At 42.0% G+C, this 15,534-nt stretch overlaps 1 protein-coding gene across 4 annotated transcripts in view; it reads left to right on the top strand.

The window, feature by feature from the left end:
- LOC129857222 (tyrosine-protein phosphatase non-receptor type 6-like) overlaps nt 1-15,534 on the top strand; it is a 67,502-nt gene that overhangs the window by 1,751 nt on the left and 50,217 nt on the right. The window contains exons 1-7 of one of the 4 annotated variants that reach the window (XM_055925263.1): nt 2,008-2,084; nt 2,376-2,397; nt 4,270-4,392; nt 6,429-6,623; nt 8,613-8,802; nt 12,921-13,037; nt 13,251-13,376. In XM_055925263.1, the coding sequence (XP_055781238.1) occupies nt 2,390-2,397; nt 4,270-4,392; nt 6,429-6,623; nt 8,613-8,802; nt 12,921-13,037; nt 13,251-13,376 (759 nt within the window). In that variant the 5' untranslated portion in view covers nt 2,008-2,084; nt 2,376-2,389. Of the gene's footprint in view, nt 1-2,007; nt 2,085-2,109; nt 2,131-2,375; nt 2,398-4,269; nt 4,393-6,428; nt 6,624-8,612; nt 8,803-12,920; nt 13,038-13,250; nt 13,377-15,534 lie in introns of those variants that run through there. The other 3 variants (XM_055925261.1, XM_055925262.1, XM_055925260.1) reach the window with 3 other exon arrangements.

The following is a 15,534-nucleotide window of genomic DNA, read 5'->3' as shown; positions in this document are numbered from 1 at the left end:
GGAAAATAATGGAGTTTTGGTGCAAGTACAGCCTACTATAGCAAAAATAGTATTACAATATTGTCAAAACGATACGATATATCGTCAAAAATAATATCCCAATATGTAAATGTATCAATGTTTTCCCCCATCACTATTAATCAGTGTGAGAGTGTGTACATACGCTGAAGGAATTACTGGGTGAAGGCATGTCATCAGTTGTATGTGTGTGTTAGTCAGTGTGTGTGAATCTTTGTGGAAGGTGGTCATCACTTTTGGGTGTAGAAATGATACACAACGGCAACATGACTGAACAGGGAAAGCCATTCTCCCCATCAGCTCTCAGCTCTGTACATGTATCATCAGAGCCTGAAAAGCAGAGAGAAAGATGGACAATTTCACAGCTGTCTTCACGTGTAACAAACTTCATAGGTTCATCAGCCTCCACCTCTAGTGTTCAGATCGTAGATTTTACAGTGTGAAAAACACAATGGGGTTCTGACGTTCCTCTCTCAGCTCCTACATCTCAGATTTAATCAGTCCCCCACAAAAGTGGGTTTGTCTCTGTCTCCCACTTCCTCTCCCATTGGTGGGGCTCTGTCCAAAAAACAAATGTATTTAACCTTTATGTGGTATTATTTGATAATAATGCATTTATATATATCACCACACACGATAAGGCATTCAGACATATGCAGCCCCAGCCACTACATATCAGGAGCTTTAAACCACACCTATCACCTTTTTTTATTTTCTATACATTGAATTAGGCAAGTCAGTTAAGAACAAATTCTTATTTTCAATGATGGCCTAGGAACAGTGGGTTAACTGCCTGTTCAAGGGCAGAAGGACAGATTGTACCTTGTCAGCTCGGGGATTTGAATTTACAACCTTTCGGTTACTAATCCAACGCTCTAACCACTAGGCTACCCTGCCGCCCCACCTCCGCTCTGCTGCTTTGCATGTTGGTTGTATTGAAATTTGTAACACTAACTTGAACAGGCAGTCACACTGTAACATCAAGCTGTAAACAGCCCTGCTTGGTTGCTATGCCGCTTCCGTAGCCACACCAGCTGGCTGTTGCATTGTGGGAAGAGTAGTTTCAGTTTCAAGCTCTAACAGACTAGTGTGGACAAGCCTTTAGTATACATGTAGCCCACCTCTTCTTGTAGCATGCTCACATGTCTTGTATTGCTGCTCACATGAACAGTGTTGTGTAGTTGCTATCATGACTGTAGTTATGTGTGTGTGTTGCTTGTTGTTAGTTTGTAAGTTTGTTGTCATGACCTCACAGTTGTAAATGGTTTGAGAGCGACACACGGGGGGAAGGTCGCACTCTGAAAATAAGGAAGTGTAATGTGAGCATGACCTTTGTGCATCAAACACAAACGGCACACAAAAGGTTAGACACACACACACACGTGCACACACACAGCTGAAAGAAGATAACAGACATTCAGACAGAAGAGGGGAGGAGTGGAGGACAGGTGGGTTAGAAGGAAAGAGAGAGAATGAGAAGGACAGAGAAAACTGTATGATTAGTTTAACCAGTATATACTGGAGGGACTAGTGTGTTTTTCATTCCTGATAGTGGTGGTGTGCAGACATGCAGTTCCTTAGTTTACCTTTACCTTACCCCTCTCTCTCTCTCTCTCTCTCTCTCTCCCTCCCTCATTATCTCATTGAAGAACAGTGTATGGTATGACATATTCAGAGTAATCTCACTGGACTGTGTCTGTTTGCAAAACACTAATGGTGCTATGATCCTTCTGAAGGGATAGAGAGAGAGATGTGACATTAGATTGAGGCAAGGAGAGAGAAAGAATTATAGTTTAATTTTAAAGATGAATACTAAGCTTTTTTATTGAGTTGACATTTATGAAGTATCTCTATCAGTAAGAGATTCCGGCCTGTCAGCTTTTTTTGTTCCTGTCTGTCTCTTGCTTTCACTGTTTTGTGAAAAGAGACACAAAAAGGAAGGAAGGAGTGAGAGAGTGTCACAGAACGACAGAGAGAAAAAGAAAAAAGAGGGGAGGGACGGAGGGTAAGACATAGACAAGCCTGTCAGCAAGAGTGTCACTTGTTTTCAGAAGGAGCTGAGAACAGTAAGATTGTTTACTTATCTACCCAACGTGAGATATATAGAAAAGGGTAAGGGAGGAAAGAGGGTTTGATGAACAGATGAGCGTGGGTGTAAAAGAGGAAGAGAAGATAGGTTGTTTAGAATGGTGTTCTTTGCGTATGTGATGTTGAATGAGATAAATGGAGGAAGAAATACAGCAAACTAATGTGTGGAGGAGGGCAGTTAGAGAAAGTGATGATAATGGAAGTAAAACATGATTTGTACCTGTAAGTGTACCCTCACTATCCTGTCTCCTTCTCTTTGGGCCCAGAAGAAGTGAAGGTGAAAATGGTTCGGTGAGTTGAGCTCTCCCCTCTCAAGACTCTTACACCCAGTTGCTCAACCGTGGTCTGGATCTGCCTTTACCTAACGCGTGATGTCAACTTCTCTCTTTCTTTTACTGGTTCTCTCTGTTTCTTTACCATCAGTACTTTGTTCTTTAGTCTTTTCTGCTGTCTTGTGTGTTTGTAGTTCACATGTAACGTTTTGTTTTTAAACTCTGTAAGAATTCCCAGCTATTTTGCAGTAGTTTTTCAAAATCTTGAAATGTTCCCCCAATTCTGACCAATTCTGACTATCAAAATCTTTACCATGTCTTGTGTAGCTACAACTACACTGACACTTGGCAACAGATATCGTTAGCAGCAGGTTGTTCTGTAGAATAGTATCCATTGAATGAATAGTTGGTGCTTTGTGGTGAGGTGGGTTTGTGGGTAGGTGGTCTGTTTGTCATCTCTTAGGCCTTAGTCAGACTTTACCATTCAAATGCTATGCTAGTTATTTTTCTTGAAACAATATTGTATACTTGTATACTAGCGTATACTTAAAAAAGGTTGCAATAATGCTGTGTAGACTGCTCTCTACCTAGTACTGTGTTAATCTATGACCTGTTAATGGAAGGCAGGGATTTGAAATGCGATTTAACAGACACATTGGGATTTAACTCATCTTTATTACCATGTCTCATATAATTTCCCATCGAGGGAAGAACTGAGTATCAAAGAGATGATGTGGCTCAGTAGACAGGTGCGGCAGGGCCAGATCATAACCATTTGTGTGTGCATGTGCTTATGTGCGTGGTCTGATCTGTGTGTGTGTGGTTTGTATATACTGTATGGTTACACTACCGTTCAAAAGTTTGGGGTCACTTAGAAATGTCCTTGTTTTTAAAAGAAAAGCAACATTTTTGTCCATTAAAATAACATCAAATTGATCAGAAATACAGTGTAGACATTGATAATGTTGTAAATTACTATTGTAGCAGGAAACGGCAGATTTTTTATGGAATATCTACATAGGCGTACAGAGGCCCATTATCAGCAACCATCACTCCTGTGTTCCAATGGCATGTTGTGTTAGCTAATCCAAGTTTATCATTTTAAAAGGCTAATTGATCATTAGAAAACTGTTGCTTGATTAAAGAAGCAATAAAACGGGCCTTCTTTAGACTAGTTGAGTATCTGGAGCATCAGAATTTGTGGGTTCGATTACAGGGTCAAAATGGCCAGAAACAAAGAACTTTCTTCTGAAACTCGTCAGTCTATTCTTGTTCTGAGAAATGAAGGCTATTCAATGCGAGAACTTGCCAAGAAACTGATCTCGTACAACGCTGTGTACTACTCCCTTTACAGAACAGCGCAAACTGGCTCTAACCAGAATAGAAAGATGAGTGGGAGGCCCCGGTGCACAACTGAGCAAGAGGACAAGTACGTTAGAGTGTCTAGTTTGAGAAACAGACACCTCACAAGTCCTCAACTGACAGCTTCATTAAATAGTACCCGCAAAACACCAGTCTCAATGTCAACAGTGAAGAGGCGACTCCGGGATGCTGGCCTTCTAGGCAGAGTTGTAAAGAAAAAGCCATATCTCAGACTGGCCAATAAAAAGAAAAGATTAAGATGGGCAAAATAACACAGAGACTGGACAGAGGAACTCTGCTCTAACCAGAATACAAAGAGGAGTGAGAGGCCCCGGTGCACATCTGAGCAAAAGGACAAGTACATTAGAGTGTCTAGTTTGAGAAACAGACGCCTCACTGGCACCTTCATCAATTTTATGCTATTTTAATGGACAAAAAATTTGCTTTTCTTTCAAAAACAAGGACATTTCTAAGTGACCCCAAACTTTTGAACTGTATGTGTGTAATGTGCTTCTCTCTGTGTATCCAGGTGGTTCCACAGGGATATCTCTGGCTTGGATGCTGAGTCTGTTTTGAAGAGCCGGGGCGTCCATGGCAGCTTCCTGGCCCGACCCAGCAGGAAGAACCAGGGAGACTTCTCTCTCTCTGTCAGGTAGGAATACACTCCATCTCTTTCTTTGTCCTTATCTCTCTCTTTCTCTATCAGCTAGGATATCCTCTATCTCTCTCTCTCCATCAGCTAGGACATCCTCCATCTCTTTCTCCTCCTTTCTCCCCATCAGGTGGAGATACTCCATCTCTTTCTCTTCTTCTTTGTCTCTCCTTCTCTCCCCTTTTCTCAACCTACAGCGCCTTCAGAAAGTATTCAAATCCCTTGACTTTTTCCACATTTTGTTGTGGTACAAAGTGGGATTGTAATTTTTTGTCAACGATCTACACAAAATAATCTGGAATATCAAAGTGGAAGAAAAATTGTAACATTTGCAAAAAGGAAAAAAAAAGAAAAGTAAAACACTAATAAACTGTAACTTGATTAGATAAGTATTCAACCCCCTGAGTCAATGAAGTGATTACAGCTGTGAGTCTTTCTGGGTAAGTCTCTAGGAGCTGGCCAGGTTTGGCCAGGGTAGGCTGTCATTGTAAATAAGAATTTGTTCTTTAAATAAATGTTAAATTAAAAAAAATTTAAAAAATAAGTCAAAATCAAGCAGATTTAAGCCAAAACTATAACAAGGCCACTCAGGAACATTCACTGTCTTTTTTTCAGTGTAGATTTGGTCTTGTAGTTTAGGTTATTGTACTTCTGAAAGCTGAATTCATCTCCCAGTGTCTGGTAGAAAGCAGACTGAACCAGGCATTCCTCTAGGATTTTGCCTGTGCTTAGCTCCATTCTGTTTCTTTTTTATCCTGACAAACTCCCCAGTCCTTAATGAGTACAAGCATACCCATAAAATAATGCAGCCAACACTATGCTTGAAAATATGGAGAGTGGTACTCAGTAATGTGTTGTTTTGGATTTGCCCCAAACATAACACTTTGTTTTCAGGACATAAAGTGAATTGCTTTGCCACATTTTTTGCAGTGCTACTTTATTTAGTGCCTTGTTGCAAACAAGATGCATGTTTTTCTGTACAGGCTTCCTTGTTTTCACTCTGCCAATTAGTTTAGTATTGTGAAATAACTACAATGTTGTTGATCCATCCTCCGTTTTCTCCTATCACAGCTATTAAACTCTATAACTGTTATAAAGTTACCATTGGCCTCATGGTGAAATCCCTGAGCGGTTTCCTTCCTCTCTGGCAACTGAGTTAGGAAGGATGCTTGTATCTTTGTAGTGACTGGGTGTTTTGATACACCATCCAAAGTGTAATTAATAACTTCACAATGCTCAAAGGAATATTCAATGTCTGCTTTTTATATTTTTAGGCATCAACCAATAGGTGCCCTTCTTTGTAAGCCATTGAAAAACCTCCCTGGTCTTTGTGGTTGAATCTGTGTTTGAAATTCACTGGCAGACTGAGGGACCTTACAGATAATTGTGTGTGTGGGTTACAGAGATGATGTAGTCATTAAAAAATTGTGTTAAACACTATTATTGCACACAGAGTGAGTCCATGCAACTTATTATGTGACTTGGTAAGCACATTTTACTCCTGAACTTATTAAAGGCTTGCCATAACAAAGAAGTGTAATACTTATTGACTCAAGACCTTTCAGCTATTTATTTGTAATTCATTTGTCAAACATTTGAAAAACATAATTCCACTTTGACATTATGGGGTATTGTGTGCATACCAGTGACCCAAAAATCAAAATGTTATCAATTTGAATTTCAGGATCTAACAATAAAATGTGGAAAAAGTCAAGGGGTGTGAATACTTGCTGAAGGCACTATATGTTAACCTACAGAATTTCACTACACCTGCAATAACATCTGCTAGATGTGTATGTGACCAATAACATTTGATTTGAAAATGTGATTTTATTAAATTTGATTTATAGTATATCATCTCTCCTCACTCGTCCTTTCCTCTCTCCTTGTCTTGCCCTCTGTCAGGTACAGATACACTGCATCTCTCTTTCGCTACATTACTTTAAAATGTTTTACTTAAAACTAGCTTAGGAAGAATTGTCTCCTGTCACTGACTGGCCCATGAATGTCCCCTCTCCCCTGATCTTTGACCCCAGGGTGGGTGAGCTGGTGACCCACATCCGTATCCAAAACACAGGGGACTTCTACGACCTGTATGGAGGGGAGAAGTTTGCCACGCTGTCCGAGCTGGTGGAGCACTACACTGCAGAGAACGGGATCCTGCAGGACAAAGACGGCACTATCATCGAGCTTAAATACCCCTTCAACTGCTCTGACCCCACCACCGAGAGGTCAGCGCACTCTAACCTTGACCCTTAACCCTTAATTCCACCAGAGTCAGTCAGTCAAGTCCGTGTACTCTTGCCTGAAACCTCTATCCCCGAACTTCACCATTCAGAGGCCTGTGCTCTGCTTTCACTGTTCTGCTGAATTTCAAATGTTATTTATCAAACTGAAGCAGATCATATAAAATGCTCCTGAGACATCCAGCCATTTTGTAATTTCATACTTTCTTCATCTAAACGCTTTATGTTGAGGATCATAAAGCTTTCAGAAGGAAAGGTCATTCTATGGCCTTTACTTTGAGGCGTGTGTGTGCGTGTGTGTGCGTGTGTGTGTGCGTGTGTGTAAATCCCTAATGTTCTGCCCTCACTGCCCCTCCTTTCCCCGCTCTCTTTTCTCTCTCTCTCGCTGTCAGTTTAACTTCCCTTTCTTGCTGCGGTTGGAAACTTTAGGTTTTGACACATTTGAAAACAGTGACCAGACCCTCAATACCTTCCTCTCTCCTAACCTCCATCTCACTCTTGCTCTGTTTCAGTCTTTCTGATCTCTTTCTTGATACCCATATCACAGGTACTGCTGTGATGGTATACTCTATGGTCTCATTTTAATGCAGAGGTGTCATACTATGATATTTATGCCTCTGTAATTTTCCCACTCATCATTATTCACAGTCCATTCATGATTATCCGTAATCATGGTGGCATCCACATTAATGCAGAAGTGTTTAGAAACATAATGTATTCTTATTTACAATAAAAGTGACTCCACAAAATAATCTGAAACACAACCAAAACTAACTGAAAATGCATCTAACAAGTTAGTAGAGCCACAAGCTTGATGTAGTCATTGCGTGCTAGGAATATGGGGCCAAATATTTGGGGGGACTATGTACAAAAAGTGCTGCAATTTCTAAACGTTGAAAGTACCCTCAAATTCTGCACTTTGGGGTGAGGTATGGGGGGGTTTGGTGATATGGGGTGAGGTATGGGGGGGTTTGGTGATATGGGGTGAGGTATGGGGGGGTTTGGTGATATGGGGTGAGGTATGGGGGGGTTTGGTGATATGGGGTGAGGTATGGGGGGGTTTGGTGATATGGGGTGAGGTATGGGGGGGTTTGGGGATATGGGGTGAGGTATGGGGGGATTTGGTGATATGGGGTGAGGTATGGGGGGGTTTGGTGATATGGGGTGAGGTATGGGGGGGTTTGGTGATATGGGGTGAGGTATGGGGGGGTTTGGTGATATGGGGTGAGGAATGGGGGTGGGGTGATATGGGGTGAGGAAGGGGGGATTGGTGATATGGGGTGAGGAAGGGGGGGTGATGTGGGATGAGGAGGGGGGGTAGTTTGTGTGGGGCTCAGGCTATTAATATCATGCTGTCTTGAGCCACGAAATCTTGTCATCAGAATTTTCCGACCGCAATGCAGGAAGTTCAGATGAAGAAATCGAGAACTGCGCCTAAATTTAAACAGCAGGCAGCAGTCAGAGACGATCCCCATACCAACGAGTGTAAACTCCCCCAGACACACAGACGCATGCACGCAAACACACACTCACACACACTATACTCACAGGACAGAAATACGTTGCATAAACCCACATACAGTGCATCGGCACAGGCCGTAAATACACATTAGTTACCAAAATGTCCTCAACCATTTATTAAAGTCTTCTACTACTTTCCATTCCAACGCAAAACAGTTACAGTACATTACATTTACACTCGCTTTCACTGTCTGTCCGGTAGCACTGAACAAACTGCAAACCATACTTTTACAGAATAGTACTATACAGCCCTGTTCTAACACACTGGCTTCTACTTTATGAGCTGCTTATTACAACCATGATTAGCTGAATCAGATGAGTTAGAGCAGGGCTGGAGTAAAAGCCTGTACTCACAGCAGCTCTCCAGGAGGAGGGTTGGCCAGCCCTGGTGTAGGGCATAGTGATGTTTCCATTAGAGCTTCATTGACCCCTTCTCTGTCATACACCATACAGATGGTATCACGGACACCTGTCAGGCCCCAACGCAGAGAAGTTGCTATGGGAACGGGACGAGCCGGGTACCTTCCTGGTGCGGGAGTCTCTGTCCAAACCTGGAGACTTTGTTCTGTCTGTTCTGACTGAGGAGAAGAGCAAATCAACCAGCGGAGGGAGGAGGGTCTCACACATCAAGATCATGTGCCAGGTGTGTGTGTTTGTGTGTGTGTGCATGCGTGCATGAGTGTGTGTGCATGAGTGTGTGCGAGCATGTGAAAGTGTTCGTGTGTTTTTCTCTCTCTAACTCACATTCACACATTCACTCACATTCCCTATTGTAATTCACATTGTAATCTTTGCTATAGTTTTTCTCATATCTGAGAACATCTTGTTATGAAACCAGACCAATTTTCAGTTTCCCCAAAATGTTTATTCTTATGCAACGAATGACCTTCCTGCTTCCAACATCTAGGAGAAAACCTGACAAACATCAAACACACCACCACTACTGTCTCAGCACAGAAACAGTTATGCAAAGTCCAGTCAATATGAACATGGAGGTTTGAGTTTGATAGATATCACTGACCACTTCCTGGTTACAAAAGTTTTACTTAAAAAACAAGTATGCCAAGCGGTTATGTTTTAATTAGTTAGTTACGTATTTATTTGGACCCTTAGGTGATGTGTGAAAATGCATATACGATTCCGATAAAATGCATGAGAATTGGTATTCACAATTAAATACTTTATATTCATGTGTGTACAGTAACTACCACTAGAAATAAAAAATAGCATAGTTATTTCCAAGTGCAGAGCTAGACTGTAACTAACTGCATTCATTCCCAAACCTCCTTTTCGTAGATTCAACATGATCAGCAGCACCATCATGGTTAGGTTATTTTTAGCTGTGGTTCATCTCATTGCAGACATGAGGCGGATTTGAATGAGAAGCATTGTAGGGCTGGAGTCTGGAGAATTCAGGGTCAGAAGATTATCACAGAGGTCATTGAGTCCTGGCACAGGCCCTACCAGGAGCAAGCATCAGGTGCATTTCTTAATAGCTAATAGGAAGTACATTAAAGATATTTTCCGGGTACTTTTGTTTACTTTTAAACTAGTGGTTCTGAAAGTAGCGCCCATGAGCCAAAAGTGGTCCTGGAAATTGCATACTATGTCGCAAATGGGCAGATATGTGCACCATGTCATTGCTCTCTCTCTCTCTCTCTCTCTCTCTCTCTCTCTCTCTCTCTCTCTCTCTCTCTCTAATGTGTATGTGAGTCTTGTTAGCTGTCACTCAAATGGCAAGGGGCTGAAGCTCATTGACTGAAACTTGAATTGCTAGGGGGTTTGACCACGTGAGTTGTAAATGTATGGAAATTGGTGCAGCACAGCTTCCAGAAAACAGTCTCTTTCAAACTAGAAATTTCGTAGCTAATTGAGGTAAAATGGCAATTTTGCTCATAGATTATGCATGAACTATAGATTGACACATCCGGCCCAAAGCGCGAGGTCTAAAAAATACTTACTAGTCACCAAAGTACCGGCGCATGCCTTTAAATGCATGAAGTACACTGGCTGTATCATATTAGATAACATTTATTTCCCTCTTATGTGGAAATTTGTTTTCACGTGCTAAACATAACCAAAGACCCAAAACCACAGTTACCAACAAAACATTATGTGTGTGTGTGTGTGTGTGTGTGTGTGTGTGTGTGTGTGTGTGTGTGTGTGTGTGTGTGTGTGTGTGTGTGTGAGAGAGTGTGTTTATATACAGTAACAGTCAAACGTTTGGACACACCAACTCATTCAAGGGTTTTTCCTTATTTTTACTATTTTCATTGTAGAATAATATTGAAGACATAAATGAGGAAATAACACATATTGAATCATGTAGTAACCAAAACAGTGTTGAACAAATCAAAATCTATTTTAGATTTTTCAAAGTAACCACCCTTTGCCTTGATGACGGCTTTGCGCATTCTTTCCATTCTCTCAACCAGCTTCACCTGGAATTCTTTCCCAACAGTCTTGAAGAAGTTCCCACAGGTGCTGAGCACTTGTTGGCTGCTTTTCCTTCACTCTGCGGTCCAACTCATCCCAAACCATCTCAATTGGGTTAAGGTTGGGTGATTGTGGAGGCCAGGCCATCTGATGCAGCACTCCATCACTCCCTTTCTTGGTCAAATAGCCCTTACACAGCCTGGATGTGGGTTGGGTCATTGTCCTGTTGAAAAACAAATGATATTCCCACTAAGCACAAACCAGACGGGATGGTGTATCGCTGCAGAATGCTGTGGTAGCCATGCTGGTTAAGTGTGCCTTGAATTCTAAATAAATCACTGACAGTGTCACCAGCAAAGCACCCCCACACCATCCACCTCCTTCTCCGTGCTTCACGGTGGGAACCACACATGCGGAGATCATCCATTCACCTGCGTCTCACAAAGACAAGGTGGTTGGAACCAAAAATCTCAAATTTGGACTAATGTCCATTGCTCGTGCTTCTTGGCCTAAGCAAGTCTCTTTAGTAGTGATTTCTTTGCAGCAATTCAACCATGAAGGCCTGATTCACGTGATCTCCTCTGAACAGTTGATGTTGAGATGTGTCTGTTACTTGAACTCTGTGAAGCATTTATTTGGGCTGCAATTTCTGAGGCTGGTAACTAAAATGAACTTATCCTCTGCAGCAGAGGTAACTCTGGATCTTCCTTTCCTGTGGCAGTCCTCATGAGAGGCAGTTGATGGTTTTTGCGACTGCACTTGAAGAAACTTACAAAGTTCTTGAAATGTTCCTGATTTGACTGACCTTCATGTCTTAAAGTAATGGACTGTCATATCTTTTTGCTTATTTCGGCTGTTCTTGCCATAATATGGACTTGGTCTTTTACCAAATAGGGCTATCTTCTGTATACCAGCCTTACCTAGTCACAACACAACTGATTGGCTCAAACGCATTAGGAACGAAAGAAATTCCACAAATTAACTTTTAACAAAGCACACCTGTTAATTGAAATGCATTGCAGGTGACTACCTCATGAAGCTGGATGAGAGAATGCCAAGAGTGTGCAAATGTAACGAGTGTGCTGAGAGTCGGGAAGCAAGTTCAGGGAGTGAGTGTTTTAATAAATAAAATAAACTATGAACACAAAACAAAAACGCATCGGCATGAAAACAGAGTCAATAACACCTGAGGAATGAACCAAGGGGAGTGACAGATATAGGGAAGATAATCAAGGAGGTGATGGAGTCCAGGTGAGTGTCATGAGGCGCAGGTGCGCGAGACGATGGTGACAGGTGTGCGGGATAATCAGCAGCCTGATGACCTAGAGGCCGGAGAGGGAGTATACGTGACAGCAAAGTTGTCATCAAGGCAAAGGGTGGTTACTTTGAAGAATATAAAATATAAAATATATTTTGATTTTGCTCAACACTTTTTTTGCTACTACATGATTCCATATGTGTTATTTCATAGTTTTTATGTCTTCACAATTGTTCTACAATGTAGAAAACAGTAAAAATAAAGAAAAACTGGAATGAGTAGGTGTGTCCAAACTTTTGATTGGTACTGTATATATACATATATATATAGTGCTGTGAAAAAGTATTTGCCCCATTTCTGATTTTCTCTATTTTTACATATTTTTGACATTGAATGCTATCAGATCTTCAACCAAGACCTAATATTAGATAACGGAAACCTGAGTTTACAAATTAGAAAACAAATTGATACTTATTTTATTTATTTCATTGACATAGTTATGCGTCACCCTTACACTCAGTAACTGGTTGTGTCACCTTTAGCCGCAATGACTGCAACCAAATTCCACCTGTAGTTGTTGATCAGTCTCACATCGCTGTGGAGGAATTTTGGCCCACTCTTGCATACAGAACTACATTAACTCAGCAACATTTGTGGGTTTCAAGCATCAACTGCTCGTTTCAAGTTCTTCCACAACATCCCAATTGAGATTAGGTCTGGACTTTGACTAGGCCATTCCAAAACTTCAAATGTGTTGCTTTTTAGCCATTTTCATGCCTTGATTGTTTGTATTGGATCATTGTCTTGCTGCATGACCCAGCTGCACTTCAGCTCACAGACGGATGGCCTGACATTCTCCAGTATAATTCTCTGATACAGAGCAGAATTCATGGTTCCTTCTATTAATAAGGCAAGTGGTCCAGGTCCTGAGGCAGCAAAGTATCCCCAAACCATCACACTGCCACCACCATGCTTGACCGTTGGTATAGGGTTCTTACTGTGGAATGCAGTGTTTGGTTTTCGCCAGGCATAATGGGACCCATTTTGTCATATATTTCTATAAATAGAATGACCGGTACACGGTGGGAGGCACAGAGATGTTTGACACCCTGGCTGACCTGATGGAGCACTACAAACGCAAAGGCATCGAGGAGATGTCTGGAACCTGGGTGCACCTCAAACAGGTAAAGACTTACAGGACTTACAGTTGTAACCCCATACAGGTCACAAAGTCACCGTGAGTGTTGCAGTCAAGTTACAACCTTACACAGATCGGAGATACTGTATCTTATAATGGGTTAAAGATCACCTGAATGACAAGATAGAGCCATATCCGAACAAATCTTGACTTCTTCTCCTCTCCTCTTTCCTGTCCACTCCATCCTTCTCTCCTTCAGCCCTACTTCTCCACCAGAGTGAATGCAGCAGACATTGACAGCAGAGTGAGGCTGCTGGACCAGACGGCTGAGAGAGAGAACGAGGGAGACAAGAAGAGCAAAGCAGGATTCTGGGAGGAGTTTGATGTAAGTCGATGAAGTTTTTGATGGAAGGAAGATGTGATGTTTTGAACAACCCTTCTTATCCTCTTCCTCTCTTTACTCAACCTGGTCTCAGAGCATTTCAGATTATTATGGATGTCAATTCCAGACACTCCATTTAGTATGAGATTCAAAGTTTCTTATGGTATGTATTCATTTGTGGGTGACCATCACCCATTTTATATGATATGTTATGAATTACAATTATTATTACATTTTACGAATTTGCAAAACGTACTACATGTTATGAATTTTCAAAAAGTATGTTATGTAACGAATTCTAGCAAGGTGGCTAAAAGTGGTCTATGGTTCTTGCAGTCTACTTCGTATGGCTGTAGTTGTGAGACCTTTAACCATTTGATTATAGTTTTTCCTTGCAACACTCTCACTTTGACTTGTCCAACGGAACATGTTTCAAAATGTTTCACCATGTTGCACAAGAGTAAAGGCACATTACATACACAGCTTATATGACCAACCAAATGGTCAAACACAGACACACTAACATTCTGACTACACCGGGCACGCGCGTGCACCATTTTTTATACATTTGTAAAAAAAACTTTTTTCACTGTAGGGATGGTGCCAGGTTTCCTTCAGACGTGACGCTTGGCATTCAGGCCTAAGAGTTCAATCTTGGTTTCATCAGACTCATAGTCTGAGAGTCTTTAGGTGCAAACTCCAAGCGGGCTGTCATGTGCCTTTTACTGAGGAGTGGCTTCTGTCTGCCCACTCTACCATAAAGGCCTGATTGGTGGAGTGCTGCAGAGATGGTTGTCCTTCTGGAAGGTTCTCCCATCTCCACAGAGGAACTCTGGAGCTCTGTCAGAGCGACCATCGGGTTCTTGGTCACCTCCCTGACCAAGGCCCTTCACCCCCGATTGCTCAGTTTTCCTGGGCGGCCAGTTCTAGGACGAGTCTTGGTGGTTCCAAACTTCTTCTTTTATGGAGGGCACTGTGTTCTTGGGGACGTTCAATGCTGCAGAAATGTTTAAGTACCCTTCCCCAGATCTGTGCCTCGACACAATCCTGTCAAACTCCCATCCTGTAGTCAAGATTACTCTCAAACTCCCCATCCTGTAGTCAGGATTACTCTCAAACTCCCATCCTGTAGTCAGGATTACTCTCAAACTCCCATCCTTGTGGTCAGGATTACTCTCAAACTCCCATCCTGTAGTCAGGATTACTCTCAAACTCCCCATCCTGTAGTCAGGATTACTCTCAAACTCCCATCCTGTAGTCAGGATTACTCTCAAACTCCCATCCTTGTGGTCAGGATTACTCTCAAACTCCCATCCTGTAGTCAGGATTACTCTCAAACTCCCATCCTGTAGTCAGGATTACTCTCAAACTCCCATCCTGTAGTCAGGATTACTCTCAAACTCCCATCCTGTAGTCAGGATTACTCTCAAACTCCCATCCTGTAGTCAGGATTACTCTCAAACTCCCATCCTGTAGTCAGGATTACTCTCAAACTCCCATCCTGTAGTCGGGATTACTCTCAAACTCCCATCCTGTAGTCGGGATTACTCTCAAACTCCCATCCTGTAGTCAGGATTACTCTCAAACTCCCATCCTTGTGGTCAGGATTACTCTCAAACTCCCATCCTGTAGTCAGGATTACTCTCAAACTCCCATCCTGTAGTCAGGATTACTCTCAAACTCCCATCCTGTAGTCAGGATTACTCTCAAACTCCCATCCTGTAGTCAGGATTACTCTCAAACTCCCATCCTGTAGTCGGGATTACTCTCAAACTCCCATCCTGTAGTCAGGATTACTCTCAAACTCCCATCCTGTGCTCATCACTCTCACTTTGATGACCTGAAATGGCTCAAGGTAAAAACAACTGAAGTCACCCAGATCAAGATGGGGCTTATCCACTAAACTGTATAGCCTGTCCCCAGATATCTATATGTAATTAGAGACACATTAGAGACACATTAGAGACACCCTCTAGTACTCCACTAGAGGGAGCTCTACTGACTTTATTCCCTGTTGATTCAAGAGCTCCATGGGGAAAAACTCTTTCCTCTAGTCCAGTGGTTCCCAAACTGTGGGGTCGGCATTAAAAAAAACATACATATATTTTTAAAGTGAACTCAGTCCAGTTTTAAACTTACTCTTGAAAGAGTCAAGTTCCTC

The sequence above is a fragment of the Salvelinus fontinalis genome, chromosome 6, assembly GCF_029448725.1.
Source record: "Salvelinus fontinalis isolate EN_2023a chromosome 6, ASM2944872v1, whole genome shotgun sequence".
Lineage (NCBI taxonomy): Eukaryota > Metazoa > Chordata > Actinopteri > Salmoniformes > Salmonidae > Salvelinus > Salvelinus fontinalis.
The sequence above is the reverse complement of the archived record's forward strand: the minus strand, read 5'-3'. Positions and strand labels throughout refer to the sequence as shown.